At 40.7% G+C, this 27,357-nt stretch overlaps 1 protein-coding gene and 1 long non-coding RNA gene across 6 annotated transcripts in view; one reads left to right on the forward strand and one right to left on the reverse strand.

Moving 5' to 3' along the window:
• The window catches only part of ARID5B (AT-rich interaction domain 5B), a 122,640-nt gene that overhangs the window by 15,902 nt on the left and 79,381 nt on the right, over positions 1-27,357 (reverse strand). For 2 of the 4 annotated variants that reach the window (XM_054071570.1, XM_054071569.1), the window contains 4 exons: positions 23,471-23,583; positions 16,853-17,057; positions 14,442-14,494; positions 7,274-7,371 (listed from right to left, as the gene is read on the reverse strand). In XM_054071570.1, coding sequence (XP_053927545.1) covers positions 7,274-7,371; positions 14,442-14,494; positions 16,853-17,057; positions 23,471-23,583 — 469 coding nt within the window. Of the gene's footprint in view, positions 1-7,273; positions 7,372-14,441; positions 14,495-16,852; positions 17,058-23,470; positions 23,584-25,075; positions 25,195-27,357 lie in introns of those variants that run through there. The other 2 variants (XM_054071572.1, XM_054071571.1) reach the window with 2 other exon arrangements.
• Positions 741-7,266, forward strand: LOC128852691 (uncharacterized). 2 transcript variants are annotated; one of them, XR_008450680.1, is made up of 3 exons: positions 741-1,667; positions 3,335-3,682; positions 5,403-7,266. It is a non-coding gene; the product is annotated as an uncharacterized LOC128852691 (long non-coding RNA). The 2 variants fall into 2 exon arrangements; XR_008450679.1 differs by having other exon boundaries at positions 745-1,315.

Genomic DNA, 27,357 nt, shown 5'->3' on the forward strand with positions numbered 1-27,357 from the left:
TGCTGTCAGTGTAAGGATGGAAAAAAAGCCACCTTCAACAGCAATCTGCTGGTGGGGATGGTCAGGAGCAGGAGGCAGCTCTCCTGGGAACCAATGACAAATTCTCAGCAGAGAAGAGGGGAGAAGAATAACCCAAAACTTAGGTCTCAGCCTGTTTCCTGAAATGGGAATACAAAATACATTGAGGAAATCAAGCAGTGTGTTCCTCAAGCCTGACTTCCCTGGACCACATTGTACCATCCAGGGGTTACGAGAAGCAAGCCTTACATGCTTTTGTTCAGAACACAATAGCAATAGGTTTATTTGCATTTGTCTGAAGTACAAAACTGGCATGTATTTTATCAGCCAAGGCAAACTATGTCTGAGTTCAGTTTTCTTCCCAAAGAACCTTCCTTCCTTAAAGAAATGGCTCTTTCATCCTTTCATCAACAACTTTCCTCACAGCCCACTGGGAGTGCTGGTGGGTAAATTAGAACGGCTCGCTGCTGAAAGGTGGGAACGGCACTGCCGTTAAGAGAATTCAAAGACACTTTGTTTAAGTAAGCTGGAAATTAGTGACATTACAAACACAGCTGTTGATTTAGCTGCATGGTCAGATGAGGTAAGTTCAAGCACTCAATCCTGTGGATCAGCAGGGGGAGATGAACAACCCCAGACCTTTGCCTTTGGTGCAGATTAACTGCACGGAAAAGATTCAAAGGAAGGGTGATGGGGACAGTGCAGCTCCCCCACGTCACTAACAAAATTGCTACATGCCTCCGTTTTGGCCAGAGTCATCACTTCTGCATCTAAAAGCAGATATGCATTTTGTTTGGTAGGTCCATATATTCCCTACAATGCTTGGTCCCTATGCTCAGGACAACATTACAGATGCCCTTTTGCACGGCCTATGCAGTCTCCTGGAGGAACTCCAAAATCCTATTGATCATCCCCGGGACCTCTGAGCCTCATCTCCATTGCACAAAGTTGAACAAACTAGGGGGAATACCTACCGTGTTAGCAAAGTCCTGCAATAAAGTACAAGGTGAGGACTCCCAGCAGACCTGGGGAATCTAAGAGGAAAGATCTCTCCATCCCTTGCACCACTCCTGCAAAGGAGAATGACATATCTCCCACTGTGTGGCACCCTCCTCGGACAACTCAGCTCCCAGCAGGAAATGGTGCTTGTACCCTTGTGTAGAGTCTGTCCCTACTTCTGCAAGTCAAGAAATGAGGATACCATGTGAGCTGTTGACCAACTACGAGCACTCAACTCAGTTGCTGGGAGTGCCAGGACCCCAAGAGCACTGGGCACACGGCACAGCCTCAGCACCCAGTAAGCATTAGCGCACATGTGTACAGCAGGTATGCCTAGGAAGCTCCCCTCTGTTTGGGTGACAACCCCCCCCGGGAACGCTGGGTAGCACATCACATCCCCCAATTCTGCTGGGACAAACTCCCGAGTGCAAAGAAGGATGCAGCTGGGGAAACAAATCCCTGCAAGGAGAGAGTTCATCTGTTTCCAGGCACTGGAAGGCAGTGCCTGACTGTCTCACACTCTTGCACCCAGGGACACCCGCTGGCCTCGGCGCCGGCCACTAACTCTCGAAGGCTGAAAACCCAGAAATTTTGAAAAAACTCTGCATCCTCAGATGTTTTGAACGGACAGCTAAGGATCTGTTTTAATGGTAAACAATTACATTCCTCTGTCATCTGATACTTTTTAAATTTTGGGGAGGGGGGAAGCTTTCTGAATTTTCAATAGTTCCTTTGTTAAAGCATCTGTTACTCACATAATTGAAACGATGTTTGTTCAGTGGTATGCTTGAGAGTACAGTTATTTAATCTTAATGATAAAGCCCCGAGGGCAGAAAATCATAAGTAGAAACCTCTTGTTATTTATCAAAACGAAAAAAAACCAACCAAAAAACCCAGGAAAAGAAAGAGAGAACTGAGACACCTCATCTATCTTCAGGCTTAAATTTGTGCTTGATGGAAAACTATTGAGACAATTTGCAACTTGTGAAGTTTTCTGGGAGTCTAAGACTAGCTGAAGTGGGAGGGGGCAGGAGAGTGGGGTGAAGACAAAAATAAAATAACCAAGTTAGTATAACAAGAAAGAACTGCTGTCTGGCAAGTTTTTTTGGGTCAAACAAAGAGCTAGCTGTAGTTTACAGCATGACATAACATTTGATTAATTTTTGCCTGAGGATGTTTTCGCACTTAACAGTGTAAATCAAAATCGTCTATTAATTACAATGTGTATTAAAAGATAACAATAAGCATTTTCATGTAGATGCTATACTGGCCTCCTGTTTTTTGTTCCTTCTAAAAGACTGGCTTCTATTTCCTACAAAACTCCACTGAAATGCGTACAGGTTACCAAAGTTATCCAAACGCTGTAAGAAAACCAAACAGCATTTGCATGGAATGCAGGGCTCTCTTGCATATTGAATTACTGCAGAGTATCCTTAGGGTAGAGAGATTTTACGGCTGTTCAAGGGAAACCATGTAAGGGACTTATTTTGACCTGCTTTTGTTGCTGATAATATAACATTCATGCAAGGAATTTAGACAGAAAAATGGCTGAATGGGCTCTGAACTGTACAAGACATCTCCTGGGGTTTAGTCCCCTGGTAAGGGACAGATATGCAGGGTGCTCTGTAGGTGCCCAGGGGGCACTCTCACAGCCAGAATAAAACCCTCTGCAGGTCTGTGTCCAAAGCACAGGCACAGCCACCTTTCTGGATTCTGGAGAACCACAGTCAGCTCAGGGATCTATCTCACATACCTGCTCTTCACCAAGTCCCAGGTTGTTGTGGCTCTACATAACACTCTCCAGCTGCCTAAATTTGATGAGAGCATGAAACCCTTTCGAGCTGGGTTTGACTAGGACAGCCTGGTTTTCAAGGTACTAGTGACTCGCGAGGGGCAGGATATGAGACACACTGCTGAAGAGCAGGACATGGCCTGCGGGATGCATCCCTGTTGGAGACCCAAGGGAATGAGCCTCCTGGCAGCAAAGAGGCCAGGAGGGCTGCTGCTCTATGGAACCATCCAGTGGCCTGTCATGACACCTTCAAACACTGACACGCCTGTCCACCAAAGCAGCCGAGAAGTGCTACCTCATGCCATTGCACACCACAAATCCCCGGCCCATGCATGTTTGTGCATAGCTCATGCACAAAGCTTGCTTTGGAGGAAACCAAGATGAATCACAGCCAGACTTGGAGCTAGAAAAAGGCCCCAACAGGCAACTGCTCGTGTTTTTGTTTTGTTCAATGCATTTTATTAGGAACTTTATATACCTTGCAAAATAGCACGCTGGGTTTCTTTGATTCTGTTTTTTTTTTAGGGGTGGTGGTGGTGGGGAGTATTGAAGAAAAATCCCTAACAACAACGTCATCAGCACTGCAGAAACACAGCCTATCATTCACGCTGGAAAATTAAAGCTGTTGATCACGTGTTTTGCATAAAAGCGAAAGAAACCTCAAACCCTGCATGTGAAAACCACATCTGCATTATTAGGGGAAGGCAACATGGAGGAGAGTGCTTCGCAGAAAAATAGCCGTTTCTGAGTGTTTCTTGATAAGAGAGAGATGTAGAGTACTGACAAGAGGCTGTGAGAGTTTCACAGGAAAGGTGCAGGCTGAATCAGCTAATATCAACCACACACGCCTCCAGCTTTCTGTGATCATGCGAGGTAAGTGCATTAAAGAAGCACAAATGAAGAAAGTTAACGACCAAAACAACAACAACTTATGAGCTCTGTACAGTCCGAGTTGTGCACAGAGCAACAGCCCCACGATGGGAAAACATTAATGCTTTTTATATTGGTAATCATCTGTAACATGAGCAATTAAATACAGTACTAATGGACTATAGCCAAGAGCCTGGTACTAATATTAAAAACTGACAGAGATGAATAGGTTTGGAAGGAAAACTAGGCTGACAAAGACATTTTTATGAAGTGCTTGGGCCTATTCGGAATAACCCAATCAGAGGCAGGTTCAGACCAGCCATGCCTACAGTGACAATAACGCATTCATTGGCATTATACGATGCCTGCTATGCTTTAAATAAAAACACCCATTGCTCCTACTCAGCAACCTGCATTTTCATTATTATACTCATTAATAAAACAAAAGTTGTCTAATATACAAATAACACTTACTGAAACACTGGCAGCCTCGCCTTGTTTTAAAATGAAACCAGTTACTGGAAACACAAACCGTACTACATGAAAAATGAATCAGTTGTAATGCACACAAAATCTTTCCCTTTTACCAGGGAAACAAAGCAAATATCGCACCGACCAAAGCACTCTCTGCCTACTTATAGCACAGCAGCAGCAAACACCACAAGCCCTGCTCCAAACAGGGGGACACAAAGAAGGGAGCATAGCATTCCCCAAAGCCCTTAAATATGGCTTTGTTCCAGCTTTTGCCATCCTTGGTACCAAGGGTCTGCAGCAACATGCTGGCTTTTTAAAGGTTCGAAGCACCTCTGAGAAAAGCAATGCTTCTTCATGGGATTTGCTAGACGGAGAGGCAATTCCGCTCTCCTCATTTCTTGATGGCTTTTTGTTTTGTTTAGTTTTGGATTTTTTTTCCCCCCAGCCTTTGAAGTTGTATGCGAAACTCCATCTTGCAGAAGGGAACTTGGAGAGGGCAGGAAGGTGGGATGCAGTACCTGAATGGGACTCATGTGCCATTCCATCCTAATGTCAGGATGCCACTGAAAGGCTGCTGCCACCTAAGCAGCCTTGATATGTTAAGGCCTGTGCAAACAGCTAATAGCTTCTCTGTCAGCTTGGAAGAAAGCTAGTTAACACAACATGGATGCCCTTGCGATCTACTTGTAGAGATGAATGGCAAGGCTAAGTCAAACAGCAACAGGATCAGTGAAGTAAGGGAACTGCCTGTTCTGCCTCCAGTAAGCAAGGAAAGGCCACTGGGATTCAGAAAGGAAAAATTATGAGGTTTATTCAGCATTTACTTCCCAGCTTAATTCAATTTCCAGTTTAGCTTTACAGCTCACCTTCAAGTTAGAAAATGTATGTGTCTCCTGAATTCTGAATGTGTATTCCTGCTCTGCAGTTCTAGTTTTAGATTAAATGTCATCTGAGCACTTTGGCTATAAATGAGCATTACATTTACAGCTGCTGTAGTTAGAATTACCAGCTGAAACAAACCATGACAATTTCATTTACTTTTTCCCCAAGTCTGAGGCTCAATAGAGCTTTCCTGCAATGGAAAAAGATCTGTCTAACACCAGAAATCTAGAGATTGGACCAGCCACTGAGGTTTTTTGTATGCATGTTTTGGTTTTTCAGATCAGAGTTGGTAAAGCATATTTTATGTAAACTCAGCCTAACTTAAAAATCTTACAAGACTTTTTCTCCAAATGCCATCTTTTGACAGCCTGCCAGAGACCTGGAAAATGAGTGCTGCCTCTTATCAGACCTAAACCAGAACCTTCACAGAAGATTTCAATCCAAGAACTCAGATTTGAGATCTTCAGTGTGCTACGACCAATCTAACCATAAAATAAAAGATACTTTCCTCAGACTGGCTCAAGGCAAGCAGAACTCCTTTTAGAGCCTAGAAAGGTTTTCAATCTTGAAGGCATCAATGAGTCTGCTCAGCTTTTCTAGTGAGCATGATGAGCTTTATGGCACTTTGTATCACACCCCTGAGTAACTGCTTCGTAAGTCACATGGATGAGTCCCTATGCATTGAAGAGGACTGCAATCCAAGGGTTTTGCAGGTATAAAAAACCAACCACTAGTATGAAAGCAGAAGAGAGAAACAGGGGTTTACAAAGTATTTGTGAATGGTCCATTTATTCTTCCACAACTACAAGAGACGTGCTCTCTTGGTGACTGTAGGCAACACAGAGCCCAGCATCACTTGCTTCCAGTGTGACCTACGCCCACAGACACCTAACTGTCATGCACGCTTGGGTCTCCTCTGTCAAATAAACAACATCCTACAAAGCACATCTGGTGAACGACGACCTAAGCTGCCAGTGTGGAACCCAACAGCTGGCTTGGGTGCAAGAGGAAGCTCTGAGACACTTGGGACTGTAATGATGGAGGGATAGAACCAAATATCCACAATCTGATCAGTCAGTCAAAACAATCAATAACATTTGTCTGCAACACAAAGGCAGGGAAAAATCCCCATCCGACACGCACAGCAACTCACTCAATTTGCTCTGCTGCTTCGCTTGATCTCCAGTAACTTTTCTAGTGGCATTACATGCAACTTCTGCGTGCTCCCAAGTCCTTATGTTGGAAATGTTTCCTGAAAATGTGGGCGATCAACCTTTCCCTCCATGAGGAAGGCAGCATCTCCCTTGGAGTGGCCAACATGTAAGGCACTGAAAGAAGGTGGAAAGCTGCCTACTCAACATAGCTCTGCTGAACCGCCTCGTGCACAGGCAAGTACAATCTCTTTCCAACCCCACCAAAGCAACTGTTTATGTCCAGGAGCAAGAGATTGGACTTCCCTTCTCTGAGCCTGAAATTGCACAGTTTTCATTAACACTTGCTTGCCTAAAAAAATAAAGCAAAAAACCACAACAAAAAGCAAAAATAAATTTTAAAAAAAACAAAAAAAAAAAGAGGGAGCTGTTTCTAAAAAACATACCAAACCAAAACAACAATCCATTTCTAGTATTTCATTCAATGCATGCTGGCTTCACAAGCCCTGGAAGTTATTATCTACATGGGAAGAATAAGAAATCAACAGTTCTGACCAGCAACAATGGCTGCAGAGAAAGAGTGTTTGGCAGCAGCTTGCAGGCAGGGAGGAGGGAAAGAATGCAATGAAGAAGAGGAATGCAACGCTCTGCATGACCTACAACACTAACAGCACCCTGCATTGTGGACCACTCCATTATTTTGATCACAACCACAACTTGCTTAATTGGTATTCCTAAAAAATGACAGAAGACAAGTGTTTGCATCAATTAGCTGTTGTTTCTTATTTTTCCTTCAGTATGTTTTGCTCAAATCTTTCAGCTTTCATAACTGGAATGCTGTTGTAAAAATTAAGATAGGTACCAAAGAAAAATCAGATGCTTATTTTATTTATTTAGTTGCTGGAGACATACCCTCTGGTTTAAATCACGATGGATTATCTGACTAAACTGTTGGGGGCATATTTACCATATCTTTAAGAAGCCTCTCTCTTTCTCCCTCTTTCCCTAATTCTTTACAAAACGCTTTGAAGGCTCTCCGAATTAATTTTTTCATTATTAAACAAGCATTTCAGATTTGTTATCTTACCTTTCATAATGTCTGCGAGTACATGTAGCAGCACTTGTGCTTCCAGGGTTACCACCTAATTCATCATAAATATGTTTCCATTGTCGACGGGCTGTTATCTGTAAAAATGGCAATGGAAAATTTAATCTTGCATCTTTACAGATTCTACAGCATTTGAGTTCACAACAACAAATGCATGCGTGACACTTTCAGAACAGCATGTACTACAAGCACTATAAAAGCCCCTACAGAATATATAGAGTGCACAGAGCTTTGAGTATCTTTTTTTTGTAAGTTAACACCATGTCTGTTTTCTTTCTCTCTAAAATGGAGTGATCTGACTGATTCATTATCAAGTCACAAGCAACATGGCCTCACAAAAGAGAATCTCAATAAATATAGGGTCATTAACCATCAGAAGTTATGCAGACAAATCCCACGGTGAATTATGAAAATGAACCTCAAACCATACTCAGCACAAATAATGATTACATAGTTATTTTAATTGAATTAGAGAAAATAAATCTGCTGCAAAACCCAAATGCACCACAGAATTCTGTAAATCCACAAAAGCATAGTCCGTAAGTCTATATGTTACAAGCTGTTTATTTTTATCCATTTATGTCAGTAAAATATATAGATCAAATAGTAATGAAATCTTAACATAATCCAATGTTAATATTTGAGCTATGTACTTTATTGGACCACGCTGATGAAAATAAACATCTTGTAACATATTGAGTTGCATACCGTGGTTCTGTTTCTTTGTACAGAAATTAGGATTATACAGAATAACAGATGGAAGACCTGGCAAAAGAATTGTTTCTGAATACCACTTCATTACTTTACATATTCCTCTATATTTAAAATAGGAAGAAAAACAGGAATAGGACAAGCACAACAGATCATCCTCCTTTGCCTGCAGCTCATAAAGAAGACCAGTGGAAAATTGTGGGTGCAATTTGGGGAGAATTTTGTCATTTTCTGTGGAATGCTGTGGATTTTAATATATTCAGCCCCGAAGGCTTCTTCGGAGTTACCCACAGAGCAGTCAATGGCGTTTACTGAGGAGCTAAAGGCAGCAATCAGAAGAAAACAAATATTAAAACTTGCAATCTGAGGCCTGTAATTTTCATCTAAACAAGAGGAGATAGCTATCATCATTAAATATTACAGAGTGAGAGGTGTTTCTTTTTCATGCAATATAAAAGGAGAATCCTTTCTTTCTAGAAATTATTTTCCACAGCCAAAAGTAAGGCTGGAGACTCATAATTTGATAATGTTACAATTTCTTCAAGTTTATTGTTTGTACAGTTCTCCTTAGAAAAGATCAGTATCTCCAACTCACTATTAGCACTTGTACATAGTTTGCACCTACAGGTACTTGACAAAAAAAAAGAAGTATTTTATCTTAAACCTTATTTAAAGCAAAATAGACTGACTGCACTCACTGATTTTTTCTGTCTTCTGTAACCAATTCAAAGACCACAGGCACAAGAGACAGACTGCAACTCAAGGATAAATTCTACAAACGAATTATTTAAATACAAATAAAATGCTCATCTGAGGATAAGGTTCGTTTTCAGTCTGTTTTGTTTAAGTTATTATGCTGTCTCTTCCCCAGGCTACCCATACCTCTACCTATTATTATAACTAAAGGGAACTGGAGTCCCAATGAGCCATGAAGAACACCACCTCCTGAGAATATGAGTGAATGCTCCTTCTGCAACCTGAAAGGTCGAAAAGGAGTTGGACCAAGTACTCTGCTGTGGAGGAATGCCTGGATGGGAAGCTACCTCTGGTCCTACCTTCCACACCTATTCCACCAGTCCTTGGGACAGGCAAAGGACAGAGGCATGGCCAGAGAGCCCTTGCCTTCTAGTAACAACCCAGAATCACAGATCCCCTGAGGACTGTTGCAAGTGCCTTTATATTAAATCAAGTCTCTGTCAGCTTCACAGACTAGGGAAACAAGGATGCATAAAGCCTGTCTGGGGTCTGTGCTCCGGCCCTCTGGCAAACGCAGCCTGGCTTGCTTGCAAGGCTGTGGGCCAAGATCTGATGCTTTGGCCAAGTACAGTGATGCTGTGCAGGAACAACAGACAAATCAAAGGATTAGTCAGCAAGAGGACTACTGCATGTCCCCTTTTCAAACACCCCAATGTGACTAAGAAGCGTGGTCTCCATTTTCAAAACAAAAACACTAACCTTAGAGCTCAAATCTCGTTAACTATGAGGTGGAGCTGACTCAAGAGTTGATACTCAAAACTTAAACATCAGTAAACAAAAGCAATTTTAAGAGGAAAAGGGAATCCCCTTGAAATCCCTTTGAAATCCTTGGATCGTTTTTGGTGTCTCTTTCCTCTCTGCTGGTTAGAATAATAACATTTACACAAACATTTGCCGAGTTTTATCCAATTCTGCCTCTGCAACAGACCAGAACTCCTCGGCAATTAGCAGAGCTGTGCCTTTCCACGTACAGAGCTAAGTTTAAATTTGACATACCCTGAAATGATTGTTATTCTAACAAAATCTGGGACTGAGTTTTCCTCTGTTCTGGGAAGTTTAGTTTTTATGCTTAATAAACTTCAAAGGACCAAAGTCACTGATAAATTACATACTTAAACAATCCGAACGAAACGCTGCACTGTGGGAACATCACAGTTGTCATGCGGGGCAGCACTGCTCGAGTTGGATGCTTCATGCTGGCCACATCCAAATTGAGGACTGCTTTCTTTTCTCGTACAAGTCCCTCCCAGCCATCTCAGTGACTAGGAACTTCCTGACGAGCCAGGAAAGGGCAGTGCTTGGCAGTGTTTTGCTTATGTTGCTGTTCCTACCAAAAATGCCTGCTTTGTCTGCTTTTACACAGCGGTTTTAACTCTGAAAGGGCTCATACGTGCTCCTGGTTAGTAACATGTTCATGAGGAGCATAAAGACAGATAGCAAAAGGTTTGAAAATAGTAAAATATTTTAGCTACCTGGGTAGAAAATTTCCCATAAACACTCAGGAGCAAAGGGTTGGGGCCTTTTTAAGGGCAGGGAGCCATAGCGGTGTAAGACAACTAAGACCCTGCAAAAGCTTTAACAAATGTTCTGAGCATTTTCATTTCACACTTTTGATTAATTCAGTTTCAGTTTCCTGAGGTAAGTTACTTTGCTCCAGTAGAAAACAAACAGAAGACAAAACCTTTGCTGCTCTAGTTCTCCTATTTGGTTTTCCCTACTCCTACCAGCGTGTACATCCCTCCCAGTGCCTTCCACATTTCTAAGGTGCAGGATCCTCCAGGCTCACCCATTAATCAAGGCAATTGCACAGGCCAGTCCCATCTCTGACAGCTTCCCATTGAGATCCTGGCTTTAATTTTAAAGAAGTTTTCTGGTTTGCAGACTTCTCCCACCATTTGCTCCAACCTATAGCTTCACAGCCCAAGATCTGGGCCCACTGGAAGCCAGGCGCTTTGAAAACCTCTACAATATCTTTCCTAATCAGCAGAATTTTGAGCTTGGCAAGAAAGTTGTCTGCCCAGGGACCTCGGAGCAGTATTAGGCAGTGACTGGTACTCAAGAACAACCAAATAAAAGCAATGATCTGATCTATTAAAGCAGAGGACTGTTTATACACATGCTTTTAATGGTGTCCTTCTGCTGTGAGAAATCTTAATGTCCTCTGCACTGCAATCCCAGCTCCCAGCTCGCTTTCTCATGAAAATGCTTCTTGATTATTTCCTGCTGCAAATCTAATGGGAGATTTTCTGGTCAAGGTATGTGATGCTCACAATGCTTTTCAAAACAGAACTCTGGGTATTAGCTCTGAACGAAACACAGTCAGATGCTCATTTCACGTATCTTTGTTTAAAAGAAACATGATCCCACCAATTCCAAAGATACAGCTTCATCTGTTATGGACTTAAATCAATTTGTCCAAGTTGCTCTTTTTATTAAGCCTGAATTATGTCCAACAAGAAGTACATGAGAGTTCAGTACTACACAGTTATAGGTGACAACTAACAAAGAATTAGTAATCAAATAGATAATGGATAGATGAGAAATGACCCTCACAAGTACTCTAACTGGAGAGCCCTTAAAGATGACATATGACACATAATCGTGACTCGACACCACTAGATATCCCATATGCATATCCCATATGCACAGGTAATACTCTCTGTCAAGCCTCACTGGATCCATTCCAGCCCGATACATGACAATAGAGGAAAGTCAGACAGACAGCTAAGAAAGTTGTTCTGTGCATCTCAAATCTAATTCCTGGCTGTTTTAATTCACGTTTAGATCCTTAACTGACAGCACTGGACTTAGAGTCTTGCACTGTTCTATAAATCTGGGCAGAAGCTGGGGAACATGGTACATAATCTCTGCTTGTTTCTCAAAGATGTTTTTAAAGCCCTATCAAAACATCTATATACATGGACCACACGGACTGTTTTGGTGATGAAACGGTAATTCGAAATGACTACATTGTTGTGCCAACCGTAAGGACATAAAGTTTACAACCACTTTAACCAGAAAGGTTTCTACACTTACTAGAAGAAAACCAGTCATCTGACCACTCTAACTTCCCATGTGCGATTTTAACCAATCTTTTATTTGTTTCCTGTTCATAAAATGGCTGTCATGTGCTGAAGCCAAATATCTACTTCCAAATATTCTTTTATTTACTCTACGTCCAAGAGAAAAGACCCATTTCTATCTCAATGCACAAACTAGAAAACTGTGAAATTTTAAAACAAGTCAAAGGTGATGAAGCCCTTATAATGCACAAATGACTTGTTCAAATCAGATGGAAGGGTCCATATAGAAAAATGTTTATTAATCAGGGTATGTTCAAGGAAGCCTTTGCTCTGCACGTGACTTATCATCATCAATAGACATTGGCACTATGCATATCTATTGCCCAGATTCTGGTCACTCAAAATTTCTACATCTAAGTACACCTGCCTAACATTCTGGAACTGATACTGAGGCCCATGTCACCCCAGTCATCCACTGTCTGGCTGAAAAATGAAACACAACTCAAACATAAAAGCCTCTCAGCAATGCTCACTGTGATAAAATACATACAAACAAATCCAACTTGGCAAACTCAACAAATATCAACTGGCAATACAATAATACAACCCAGGGTGTGCACTGGTTAAATTACTGCAAAAGCTATTGGTCTGACATTCATGGAATGTAAAGCAAAATCAGATTCGTACTGAGGATGAGGCTGTTAACAGAAGAGAATGAGGTCAGGAAACCTCATGCTCCATCTACAACTTAAACTGCATCACAACAGCTCTCCCAACTTCGGCTCTTCTGCAAACAGCACAGATGCCATTCACATTATAAAAACAGGATCAGGCCCATCATGTCAGCCAGTCACTCTCAAATGAAAGCTGGGCTCCCAGCTATGTCAGAGGGTGTGTGCTATCTGCTTGCCTTGCTATTTACTGACCAGCAAGCAATTGCTCAGTTTCTTCTATATGAAGAATAAGCATCACTGATGCATCTTCCTCACAGATGACAAACACCCCTAAACAACAAAGAACAACTGTCACTGAGAAAAGGACAAGAGTTTTGAGACAAGGGTGGACTGATGCTACTCTGGATAACATTCTCATGTAAGCGATCCTTCCCCTCTGATCCTCTCGTGTTTCTGCTACCATTGGTAGACCTGGCTCTCTGGTCTTCTGTTAAAAAAAAATCACCATTCTATTCCTGCTCTGCCCCTCATGTAGAGGTTCACCTTCCCCAGCATCTCTAAATTCATCCCTTTCTCTCTCATTCTGGCACTAAAACTCAGCTCTCTCCAGCACGCCACGACTTTGGCATCCCTGCTCTGATCCTCAGTCCCTTCAAGCAGATCTGTGAAAACAGCCCTTCTCCCCTAGCACTCTGAACACGCCACTCTCCTTCCATCTCCCTCCCTGCCTTCTTTTGCTCTGGATCAAGTTCAAGACTTTAACCCTCATGTTCACTGCATTTTACAACTCATGGCAATTACTGTTGCCTCATAATTGCTGTAACAATCTATAGTAGCTATTCATTCATAAATACCCATGAGCACACCTACGCACTCCTGTACATAAGCATGGTATGTGCTGATTAATGAAAGATACAGGAACAATAAAAGACAGATCAAGCATATATTTTTGTTGAGAATGTTAGATTTCATGTTTCACAAAATCCCAGCCACACCCATGCAAATCAACCTGGGCTGCTGATTTACAGAACAATCTGCTTTATTATATGGAAAGAAAACAGTGAGTTTTGTATTTTCATTCAAATGACTTTCAGTTTCTTGATAGTGCACTTCTTCTTGTCATTTCTCTACAGCACAGATATGTCCCAGATTACTGCGTAAACAAAGCAAAGATAATTTCTTTCATCCAACTGCGGCAGGAACTGAGCAACTTAATCTGATCATTGTGTGCAATGAAAATATTTCCAATGACGACATCTTCCTATGTCAATTGGTTTTTATTACAGATGTCATCTCAATGTGCCATATTAATGCAGCTCTTTCTTCTCATTTCAAGATTTTAATCTAGCTTTGTTGCTCTAATATTTTATTGGTTCAAAATACATGCTGTAAAATCCATGGCCATCAAATTTTCCTGTGAGCTAAAAATAAACTGCTCTTGTCAGATATGGTTAGCTGATAAAAAGTGTCAGAGACTTTTCTGAATTACTTTGATAACTTCCTGTTTATGTGGTACTGACCCTGGTCTAATAATGATCTTTTACACTTGGAATAAGAGAAGATACTGCAGCATACTATTCCTTAATGGACAATACTGATTACTTTTGAAAGCCTTTAATACATTTCCCATATTAGACATGAACAGATGTCAGGGATGTTGCCAAGTGAAATTTCTTTTATGCAATCTTGGCTTGTTGTACAATAATAGCCCTTTCTCAACATGGGAAAAAATTACAGACCCAACTAATTTCCTTGACAGGGAAGAGTTACATATGTTTTCCACTTGTAGTTTTTACGACAAGTTTACAATTTTGCCAAACCTGGAACTAATTGGGACTGTTTCCAAAAAGGGTCCAATAAACCCACAATGTGTACAGCTTGCCTAAAATGCATCAAAGGATTGTGTGCCTTTACATTTTTTTTTTCCTAACAGGGAAAAGTTAGATTGCACAATTATTTCGTTTAAGTTACTTAAACACTTACTGTTTCATATCCTCCCAGTTTTTGAGCAGCTTGAAACATAGTCCAAAGGTTAACTGTTAGAGGGACAATAAGTATTTAGATAAGCATTGCATTAACCAACATATTTCAAAGAAATGTAAATTAAACAGTTTTTAAAAAAGAAAAACAGAAAAAAAAGCTTATAGCCCCTGCAAAAGCTCCTGTGAAACATTTTACAAAGAGGTATTTACATAATCTGAAGAGTAAATATTAGTCCATACTATATATATTTTTAATCACGTATAAGAGAACACACTTAAATTCCTTAACAGGACTGGAAAAATACACTGAGACAAAGCTAATGGGCTCATTTGACTTTGCTGATAAGAGGCACTGTATAATGACTGTAGCATGTTTCCATACCTTTGGTAATAAAAATTACTCATTGGGAAGAATGTTGCTTTTAATTATTTGTTTAATACTGATTTCATTAGCAAGCAAGCATGAGCCACACATTAGCTCACAGAGAAAGCCTATTGATTAAACAACAATATCCAATATTCACTGCAGCTCAGATAATAACCTCCATAATCAATAAACAATAGGCTGTGTTCTAATGGGACCGGTGTGAATGAATCCGGGGGGGGGAGGAGGGGGCACAAATAAAAAATTACCATAATAATTATGGTATGCATGGCTGCGCCTTGCGCCACGGCTGCGGAGTGGGAGGAACGGAGGCAACTCAATTCAAAAGATGTGTTGGGAGATGCTTGTTACTTCCTGCATAACTCCTCCCCTCTAATGTGCTTTTCATCTTGGCCCACTGTCTCACGGGGCCACTGCTTGCTGCTGGTGTCTCGCTTTATTTTTTTTTTTTGTTATCTTATTTTAATTGCGAGAAGAAAAAATTGATGTCATGGCTCTATGAAAGGTATATGCATTATTCCACCAACAAAAAGTGATTCCCCATAGACATACTACAAATACTTCAGGCCAGACTCAGCAATAACACTGCAGATCACAGAAGATGGGCTCTCTTCCTCTGGGGGGGATGCTCTGTTGTAGTGTACATACTGCTGCTCCCCACTAACCTATTTATATTGGCAATGTTTGCACAAGTCTTGCTGGACAAATAGAGAGCCCCATCCTGCAAACACTTCTGCTCTTCTCAGCATACTTACTCTTGGCATTTAAGTATTTGCCGGATCAGGTCCCTAATTTATAATGAATGTCAGGCAACTTTCAGTGTATTTCGGCTAAATGTTAGCAGAAGGCCCTACCCCTGGTGAGGAATTTTAGAAATAATACTTTAGTTTGCCTTTCAAGCCCATCCTGTCCCCAAGCTTGAGAGACTGCAGAATAAAATGGGGGCTGGGGGGGGAAAGAAATGCTCTCTCTAACAAAAAACATTCTGAAAGCCTCATTGAACCTTGTACTGTTTCAAAGCTATCAAGAGCTTTGCTTAGGCCTTGATTTAATCTGAATCAATGCATAATGCAACGACGCTGTTCATAGTACATTAATTTTACTTCCATTTCAAGCAGCCAGTTTTCAGACAAACACTGTAATCATTCAGAGTTATATAAGTTTATAATGGCTGCTGGAGGCCTGTTGCAATCAGTGCCAATTGCTATTAGGTATGTAAATTGTTATGTAAAACATACAGGTTTGACATTCTTCATCAAAATAACACATGGTTTTAATCTGGGAGATAAATTAGGGTAAATAATATTTCAATCCATGAAGTTCTCCCTTTAAGGAAATAAAGTATCATTCAATCTATAAATAAAGAGGAAAAATATTCCCATTTACAGCTTTTGTTGGAAACTCTGAAAGATCTACATTGTACTGCAATATTTATGTAAAATTTAGTTACAACTGTATCATCTCCACTACAATTGCTTTACTGATTGTGGCACTACAAACTGTACACGCCAAAGCAATTCTAAACATTGCATTCTGTATTAAACAGATACAGTCTGGTTTTATATTCTCCGAAGTCAGTAATTTATTAACTATAAACACATTTTGGGACTTAAATATACGATCCCTTTTGTGCCTTTTTTGACCACCTTTAAATGTCTTCCTTTAATATTTGTCCTTTCATAAAGAACATCTGGGCACAATAAAGATATGTCATATTATTAACTCAGAAGAAAGGCATTACAGACGCTGCAGATTTACAAAACAGAAAACTAGAGAGTTTTCAACATGCCTATTTCTAGTCATAATCAGTGGATTTAAACCTATAAATATCCGGCAGCAACTACCCCAGAAGGAAGAGATGCAAATCTAGGCATAAGACAGTGAAATGCCTGGACTGGAAAAGATAGATATAAACATGGTCTCCCCATCCATAAGGCTTTAAAATAGGCTTTGTGTGCAAATGCTTTCTCCAGAGAAGCCAAACCATTCTAAAATGTCAACAAGAAAGTGAGAAAAAGGATACTTACTCTGCTTAAAACCTAAATAGGGTATTCGTTCAATTGGTGTTTTCCTTTCTTTCATATATTTATAGAGAGCCACAAGGAAAGCCTGCTCATCAGCTCTGCATTCTTCACCTATGGCAATCTTTGATTTATCCTCACTTGAGCCTTTTTTACAGTTGCTGTTGTTACTCTTGGGTTTGGGCAAAGCTGACTTAGCCTCACATTTTACCTGGGAAAAGAAAAGATGTCATATCAGATCTGGGTAACCTTTAATTTTCATTTAAGGAATAAATACCCTCTCCTTGCAGAACAGACTGCTGAAAAAATGAAGGCCAAACCATGCAACTGTGTTTCAGGGGAAACAAAAGAAGCTATTTATAGAACTAAAAGTCTTGTTCTGAATCTCAGTCACAACATTTTTAAATAGCCACATCTTTAAATCATTATAACCCATTGGTAATGCTCTCCAGATCTGCATTTTTATGACTATACATTGCTATGTCACAGACAGCTCCCATCTCTCACATACACTTGCTATTAGCAAGTCTAATAATAACCTTCATTCCAGGATTGACACTGAGCATTGTCAACTCCCGTAGACAACCCCTGGAGCTGAGGGTGCTCAGCCCCTTCCAGGAATGCTCAGTAGCCAGCTCTGAAATGACAGATTTTTCTTTCCTTTGGCCCACCAAAATAGATGCAAACCTTGGCAGCCTTACTCAGGCACAGCTCGCAGCACACGAGTGGAGTTTCTGCTGTAGCACAGACTTAAGTCAAATGAGTTTGAGCATCTTCTTAAACTGAAGCACAGCCCTAAGTATTGTGCAGAAGGAAGGGGCTGGTAGTCAGAGCCCTTCCTGGTAGACACCAGCAGCCCCAACGCACATGAGTTCCAGAGCTCCCCATTTCCCGCTGGTCTCCCCAGCAGTCGTGTGCCAATCAGGAAGTCAACAAATTGGAACCACTTTACCTCTCCATCAGTATTCAAACATGGGCAAAAACATCCAGTGAGACCAGCTTAATCCTACAGTCCTCCTGAAGATAGTCATTTTACTGAATAAAACAAATTACAACTTGAGCATTCCTGTAATTTGTATGTACAAAACCAAAAAGAGCAGAACCTTGGAAACTGATGTTTAGAAGCTTTCCATGGCCAAGATGGGATAGATACATTTCCAGTGAAATAGTGGAAGTCTTCTTATATGAGATAGTGGAAATGGTTACATGTATTTTGGATTAGCACTATCTTTTCAATGCTTTTAAGTCTTGGGAGGAGCCTTCTGCCAGTGCCACACCCCATCTAAGACGCGTCCTTTGTGCTCCCAGAGGTAGCAGGGAGACTCTAACAACCAGTGTCTGGCATTTTAGGAGAGCGGGTTATCTTGCTGAATAGGAAGGCAGGAACTCTTGATCAAGTAAGCCATTGACTCTCCATCACTCTCCTTACTCCTAAACCAGGAGTTCCTGGGTACTTGTTGGCATTTTGGAAGCAAGCACAACGAAGAACACTATGTAAGTGCTTGTAAATAAACAACAAAGATATAATTGGAAAGACTGTGATATACTTATTTTATGTCAATAAAGCAAACCTGTGTTTCAGGCTCAGAGAAAGCAAAATATTTTCTTTTATGCTCCTCCGGGGTTTTAACTTTGTAGAAAGCATTGACATAAGGTCAAGCTGCCTCCACAGTTTTGCACAGATGTTGATAAAGCAACACTAGCTCCTAACCAGAAAGGAGAAGTGGCCACAATTTTCCAAGGTAATCAATGCTACTGAAAAATCTCCCCATTGGGCACTGTAGGATACAGGCACGCTCCTCCCAGGCAGGGACTGGGAAATGGACTTTTGAGGGACTTTTCTTCATCACTTGCTGCTGAAGTATGTCTGCTGTACTGCTTGATATCCTCGGGTTGCATGGTTCAAAAAGATACTGTCTTCATATGGTACAGGACACCATGCTTTGCCTTTTAGTAATAGATATGTTGTTGATAAAACTTCTGTAAAGATCCTGGGTTTCATCCCAAACCGAATGGAGCTAATGGGACTTTTTTTTTTCCTATAAAATGAACTTTGGATTTCCTCATCCACTTTTCAGTTTAAAGCTGTAATCCCTTGACTCTTACTTTGGTTCCTCGCAAAATTATTTAACAGCTTCCTCTTATAAAGTTTAGATTACATTGCCATAGTTTTCAATGCTATACCCAAGGCTGGGTTAGCACTCCCAATATGAAGCCATGATTTCAGTAAATTGAGAATTTTTAATTTGAGCTGCCAATTTGTTGCAAGCTAAAACTTGGAACAAGTTCACTGGACTCAGGAGCAATTTTTCAGTTTTGTCACCCACTTGCTAGGTAAAGTCAATCAATTGATCTTTTTAATGGATTTGCTTTTCCAAACTGGGCAATTCAGAACTATGTTTGCAAAGACAGCCTGGGCACGAATGCTAAATGAAATCAGAGCTCACTGCTATGCAAGCAAACTAATGGCAACGGATGCTACTCCCAAGGAGACAAAAGGAAACAAAGAAAATAACACTAAAAAAGCCACCAGGAATGAAAAAGCCTGCGTTACACACAGCCTCCTTCTTTCCAGCGTACAGGAAAGTGAGGTCAAAGAGTCTGCGGAATTCAAAGGAACCAAAATGCAACAAATGGACTCCAAGCAGTGTCAGATTCAACAAAGCTTTGAAGAAGGCTGCAATGCTTCATCCGCTCAGTGTTCAAGAACCAAGCCTCACTTTTGGAACCTCATCATCCTCTATCAGGAGATATAGTTGAATGCCATGACCAATGCCTAACAAGAATCAAAAGAGTCAAATGCCATTCCGGGTAAAACAGATGTCAGTGACAGCAATGCCAGATTCGCACCAGGCACCATGAACTGCCCTTCTCTCTCAAAACACGATTTCGATTTTCGTAGAGAGCAAAGATCTGGAGGATGGTCCTGAACGCAGAGTTTTGCTTGGCTCTGCTCTCTTATCTGGTCTGCTCAGAAAGCCTGAACAACTCTGTTATAAGGGGAGAGTTCAGCTTTCCCAGCAGGAATTAAAGCTGAATTTCACTGTAGCCTCAGTGTGAGTAACACCTCCAAAATGAAACCGAGGGCTAAGGCCCAGACAGGCAAGTCAGTGCCACACCATGGATAAGCTGGAAATGTACTGAGATGGGCTCAGGGAACATTTGACCACCTCCTGCGCTGTGTTCCATCAGAGGTGTATGATCCATGACCAAACGGACGGTGAACACTCGTAAGTACACCTGTGTGTTCGTCTTCTCCTGTCAGAGGTCAAACACAACGTAGACTGCTACAGACCTGCATTTTAAAGTTTCAATCCATTAACGGATAAGGTGCTTGGAATAAATATACAGGTCTGAGAGTGTGCCAGGCCACCTGTGGCACAGGAAAAGCATATCCTGGCAACTTCTAAACTTATTTCCCAGATCTTGCAATACAAATGAAGCAAGACATTTACTTCAGCATTTGCAAGAGGAGAGGTAATGAGTAGATTCATCTGGGGACAGTTTCCATGTTTAACAAGTCAACCCTTTCAGGTCTTCGAAATGGTTGTATGAGCCATTTTTAAAAAGCCTTTCAGTGCATTTCTGCACACTTTGACTGGGAAGGCTCTTTGGGAGCACGAAGCAGGTACAACGAGGGTTATGCTGGAGCCTGTAAGTCTCCAAAGCCTGTCCAGCACTGATGACACGTGAAATATGAAAGCCTGCAGAGTCCTTGGATTATTTGGAGAGAAGAGCTTGACATACATCTCTCCAGGGGAGTTGATGCTGCCTCAGCAGATGGCCTCATATTCTTGCGATCTTTACATTCCCAGCCAGGGAGGGAATTCCCCACAGATCTTCCCTGGAAGGTACTAAAATGCAGTGACCAGCAAGGGGATCAAAACCAAGAAGTGGTACATGAAAGACCCACTTTCCCTGGCATCACCTGCAAGTCCAGGACCAACCTGCTTGTCCTACTACTGTTCCACTTTTAACATGAGAATTTACTCAGAGCTGCTACTACCCAACCAAACCCTCTTCTGTGTCAGGTAACAGTAAAAGACTACAAAACGATTTGCTGATGGTTCAAGGCAAACATGCCTAATGAGAGCTAAATTTTAAGAAGGCACAAAGCTTTCTAGTCATTGGTAGCTGAGAACAATTCAGCCAAGACATTACAACTACGTAGCTTGCATTGGTCTTGAAAGGCTCAAACCCAGTCTTTGGAATGCCACTTTTGCCGTTTCCTGACCCAAACTGTATAACCACTGCATCTTCATCAGAGCTGTCACCTGAGAAATGAGGCTGCTGGCAGACACTGGATACCATGATCTGAGGATGAAAGCAACACAACTGCTGATCAAAAGGGATTTTAGCTACAACAGGAATATGGCCAGAAACACTGCCACAATGTTTCATCATTTGACAGAAGTGGATTTGTCCAATTTACACTAGCAGTGCTCACCCTGCTCTTCAAGGACCCATTGTCAGTATTACTCAGAGACAGAGCACGGACAGAGCAATGGTGAAGCTCAACATGGAGCCTAAGACGATGACTTAACATCCCAACTCTTCCCAACAATGAGAAGACAGTAGGTGTATCTCCATCCCTCTTCCCTTCCCCAAACACACTTCCCCTTCTCCCCCAGAAACCCACAGGAAGGGTCTGTACGAAGTGCAATACATCTGCTGGAGAGGGTTCTGACTCATTGTCCTCCTCTTATTAAAGTGTATCTACAGCCCTGAGACACAGATTGATGTGAAGAGCCACAGTGAAGTCAGTGTGACTACATGCAAGGACATTATATCATGAGCATGTCTATTATTTATAATGAAATTAAGCTGGCCAAGATAATTAATGCTATTAATATCTGCACAATGACGAGCACAGTATGACTAGATAAATAGGCAGAATTACTTCTTATCTGAAATATCCTCCCATTTGACTAGTAGGGTGAGCCCAAATATAAACAGAGAGGATAAACAATTTGGTATGAAGTGTTGTTTTTAATTATCTGATACCTATATATCAGGTGCTGAAGAGGCAAAATTACTTGTGCTACAGTCCAGGGTGCTTTGACAACACAGTCCATGTTGTAGCTTCCTGGTAATATATTAACATGAAAAATGGCTCGGGGGGAGGGGAAATAGAGGCAAATTGAGACATTTTCACACTGCAGATTTTGCACATGCTTCCACAGAGCAAAAACATTCAAGCAAACTCTACAGTATCTGGCAGGACCCCGCAACTCAACACACCAGGCTCCATCGCCTTTTACCGTGCCTGTCTAACACGATGGTACAGACTCCAACTGAGCACAATAGGCACAAAAAGAAGAGAAACAGTGACTTAAGGGCAGAGCTTCATCATGAACTTCAGCCTCTTTTATCGTCATCAACAGAAGGCACAATTTTAACTGAACTCCTAGGGAGGAGGAGGAGGTGGAATTTAATTTGCCTTCCTATGAGAAACTGAGAGCAGAACACTTCCACTTGACCTCTTTAACCTCTTAATCTCCCAGGACATTCATTGCATACAACAATACCAATGTAAATGGATCTATAGATTCACTGTATTTCCTAAAGAGATGGGCACAACAATGGAAGCATTTTTCAGATATACATCCATCTAATTTACTGAAACAATGGATTAGGGAGGAGTTGGCCTTAAAATTCATCCTATGCAAATGTGTTTAGCTCAAAAGTATCGTAGTGACGAAGTTCTGCCTCAGATAAAAATCTACAAGTATTGCTCTAAGTAATTTTCCATCTTTGCATCTTACAGTTTCAAATTAAATCATCTTGAAAGGAGCCATTTGTGCTGCTTTTTTTTTAAAGAGAAAACTAAATTCCTATTTAAAACCACACAAACAACATGGAAAATAGGATGAAAATTAGACTACAGAAACTCAATTTTAAAATATTTTAAGGAAAAGATACAAACCCATAAATATCTGAAAGATTAAGTCTATAAACACAAATCAATGATCCAATTTTTACTTGCAGTGTGGGCTAAGCACTGTAGCACATACAGAAGGCTCTGTAAAAGCACACACTATTCAACAAACCCTGGAACATGCAGCTCAGCACTAAGTATTAAAGAAAGAGTCCAGATTTTTTTTTTTAAGCCTTCATACTGAATATCTGCCTTTCTCTTTTTTTTTTCCTTAATTTTAAAAAAGTCAAGATCTTAACATCAGGGTAATATTGTTTGTATGTGCTTCTTGGAAACCATTACTGAAGTGGCTCTTGTTTCATAGTCTGTTTATCTTCAAACTTATATTTAGAAGTACATTGTAACAGGGTGAGCTGCTCCCAGGTTTATTTTTAATTCGAAGATACTGTCACAAACTATGTTTGTGTGTCACAGAATGTGAAAACCAACACTAGATGCCAAGAAAGCTTAAGCACTACCACTTACCAACAAGCTGATAGCATTAGATTATTAGGTGATTATAGTTGCCGGTAACTTTGAACACAGACATGATTTAAAGGGAAGAATAAAACTACTGAAAAAAATTACATTTATCTCCCCAAGAAAATAAGTTACAGTCTAAATCTGAAACAGCAGGCAGGGAAACAAAGGCAGGGCTGTACCTAAAAAGGAGAGTGTACTGAAAAGAGTATTATTAAGTGATTTACCTTGGCAACAGCTTTGCTTTCAGAATTATTGTTGGAATCCTTAATGCCATTTAATGAATCTCTTCTCTGTGGGCAAGGCTTCTTTTTGCGTGGTCTGCCTTTAAGATTTGGCGCTGAAAATTAATGGAGAACAATTTGAGCACATTGTCGTATACTGGGTTCTTAACAGCTGAAAGCATAATAAATAATTCCAGTACAATCAGTCACAGGAATGTACACATCTGTCTACAGTAAATGCTTATTACGAGATTCCCATCCTCCATGGGTTACATCTTGACACACTATACATTTCTATGGAATATCCCCCAAGGCTAATCTATTCTACTTTCACATAACTAATTAATATGAAGTCAAACACTGGTCTCCGAAGGACTCGGAGAGAAAGCACAAATATTTCTCCATGGTACAAAAAAGAACAAAATAGAATACTAATAGGTAACTTTGCATTAATCAGCCTGCTGCATTTATTATTTCTAATCTTCAAGTAAGAGTACTAACTACTATTTCCAACTTTGGGAAACATCTGGTTTTGGAAATGTTCTGAAATATTGAAATTCCTAACAGCTCCAAGAAATGTTTATATATCCTGTCATACTTGTCAAAGTTCTTCTAAAAAAGTTAAAAAAAAAAAAAAAATTACCCCTGAGTCCTGAAGTGGATCAAAAAAACCCTTAACAACTAGTTCTGGAAGTTGACAAGTACAGAAATAAGTGATTGATTGTTTCATAAGGGTTACATACCACACATATAAATTAACATGAATCACTTTCAGTTTTGTCCAATTCTTAAGATAAAACAGCTCTGAAATAGCACAGTGACTAAATCCTAGCTGTGCTGAGCCATACGCACAATGGGATACGGATCATCATAAAAAATATCAGACTCATCTTTCAATAGTGCTATAGCAATATAAATTATGATCACATACAGAAATAGTAGATGAAGCAGATGTTTGCTCATTATTACGTGTCCTGCTTGCTTTCAGATTTAAAAATCAGCCTCTGACTACTATGGCAACATTTAAAATGATAAACAATCATTAACTAATGACTGTACCGAAGAAGATAATTTCCTTTAAACCTTTAATTTCTAGGTAACCATTGTTTTCATTACTTAAAGGGATGATTAGAACAATGTCAGAAATCCAAACACCACAAACCTCTTGAGTGCCTTCTAATTGTTTCTAATCTTACATTTGTCACACAGTAAGCCAGTGGTTTCAGGACATTTTACATTTTAATTAGTTTGCAAACACAATAAAGGGTGTTAATTTGATTTTATAGTTTGAGTAACAGTCTCATATTTGGTCTGTTCAGAGAAAAAGAAAAGCCGTGGGTTTAAAAGCAAAAGTCCAAAAGACACATCCTCCTTCCTCCCCCAGCACTGGCAAATAGTTAAAAAAAAATGAATATATATATATGTGCGTATGTGTGTAAGTCCATATTCATGTCTACCTAAAAATATGTTTATCTCCCTATAGAAATATCTCCATCTATCTCCAGTGAAGCACATTCTGCTTATTGAAAAGTACTGCAGAAAGCAATTCTGAAATTGTCATCTGAGGCTAACATGCAAAATCAAACAAAGAGAGAAAGAAATTATTACCCATTCCAGTCGACAAACATCTGCCTGATTTATATCTGTACTCATGAATGCTACAGCATGTGACTGCACACTACGTCTCTGGAAGTCTCGACTTGGTGTGGATGTCAGTCTTACACAAAATGAACACTAAGAGTATTTGCTTCGTGCTTACAAATCCCCTCCCCCAGCCGCTCCATTACTCATATAAACAGAGATGAGCGACTCGGCGGGAGCGTGGGATGAGCTCTAAGGACTCCAGCGCCGGCTGCCAGACTGCCAGCCCCGACCATGCCGCCCTGCCTTATTTATAAACCTCATCCCTCTGCCTTTGATGTCTTACTGATGTCTCCTTTTTTTTCCACACATGACCTGGATGGGACAGACAGGTCCTTGACCACAGTTAGCCCAACAGTTACACCTGCTTTGAAAAGGTACTGAAGAACATAAGAATACTCCCTCAAGTTACTTCACCCTGGCACATGCGTTAAAACTTTAACCTTGGAAATGAATGGATCCCCGACTCCATCCAACCAACAGCCAAAGAGAGATGCGGTTCAGCTAGTGTCAAATGCACTTAAATGTGAACTACTCTTTATTTCTTCTTAATAAATAAAGAAAATAGTTCAAGGCTCGATGTTTTCCAAACATACTTGTTATCCTGAGTTTTGGCACTGTACTTTGTATCACACTATAAAGCACTCCTGATGTTTTGCTAAAAGCTTTCAAGCAAGAAGGCATTTGTTCCTAAATTCCAGGTATATTGAGCTTGCATATAAACACTGTTTGAATTGGAGCCTTCCACAGTAGAATTGGCACAAACCCACTATAAAATGGGGTATTTGCATTCTCCCCGTGGCTCAGGAGCGGCAGCCGGGAAGCTCTGTCTGCAGCTTACATGAGGACCGTCCCACACACCCCACGGTGTGACTTCAGATCACTTTAAGCTATTCCAGCTTAGATGCACAATTAACAAGAAAGCAGTAATAGGAATTCATACCAGAAGAGAAGGTCTTTGCCTTTAGTATGTACTCCATAAAAGAAAACATTTGAAATAGTTCCAGTCACACTTGAAACAAAGCCATTAACATATGGTCCCTAAGTCATTATAAATAAATTCATTATTCGAAAATTATTTATATTTCAGCTATATCCATTTTGTTCTCTCGAGCTAGGAAATATGACTGGGACCAAAGGAATAATTTACAAGTCACGTACTTGTTTTAATATTTTCATTTTTTTGTTTCATTTATGACATATTCATGAGCACACTGCAGAGATCTTGAATTTGTTATTCACAATTATCTTACAGCAATTTTACACACATGTTGTGGCTTAGTCCCAGTCAGTTTTCCCGATGACAGTGGATGTTCAGTATGTACTGGAGAGCTAAGTGAATATCTCATGGCTTTTTCTGCTTTCTGGTGGAGAGGGACTTCTGGCATGACTACCTGAAACAATTCAATTTCTTCACATGTTTGTGCATATGGCTTTCAAATTCATTTTCTGAAAGCATTTGTGGCAGTGAGACCTGATAACTCGTACGTTCCCAGAAGGTGAGAACATAAGCAAAGCAAATTCAAGTAAAAAAATGAATAAATAAGTACAGCAAAAGCTTGCATTTATTTGCCACCTTTTTAGCCTAACTGCCTTAAACAACAGCATGAGAGACGCAAGGTACCACCAGGTACCACGTATTTTCTGTCCCATGCATTTGACAGCGTGTTTGCTTTTGCCAATTTGTGGGTTTTTTTTCCTCCTTCCTCTGTTTCTTTTTGCTTCCTGATATATCTGTAAGACAGAAAAGCTCAGCTACTGAAATGTCCACTGAGGCCCTTCATGGTCTGCTAGGAACATTCTTTGCCTTTACTTAGATGTGATCCAAAGGATCAATATTAGCACAGCATGGGTGCCCCGTATGCTCAAGGTTTGGGGTGCAAACCAGAACACCCCATTCCTGCAATCAGCAGGTGACAACACACTGGGACAGCAGAGCTGCTGGTGTTCAAAGCAGGCAGGCATGGAAGGGTTGTTGCAGAGCCATACACCTGAGACCATACAAATGGCCCAATCCCCCAGTTTGGACCTTGGAGAAGCAACAGGGCATTCATCCACTTGAAGCCCACACAAGCCTGTGCCTTGGTGACTCAAGGAGCCTCTTCTTGAGATTCCATATCATCCCAAGTTTGCTAGTTATCAGAAAGGGCAAAATTATTTAGAAAATGGCAATACACAAGAAATCATCTTCCCCACAGAATTTGTAGGTGTGACAGTGGTGTAGAGCCCAGGAGGGAAACTCACCTCAC

This window comes from Cuculus canorus, chromosome 7, assembly GCF_017976375.1.
Source record: "Cuculus canorus isolate bCucCan1 chromosome 7, bCucCan1.pri, whole genome shotgun sequence".
NCBI lineage: Eukaryota > Metazoa > Chordata > Aves > Cuculiformes > Cuculidae > Cuculus > Cuculus canorus.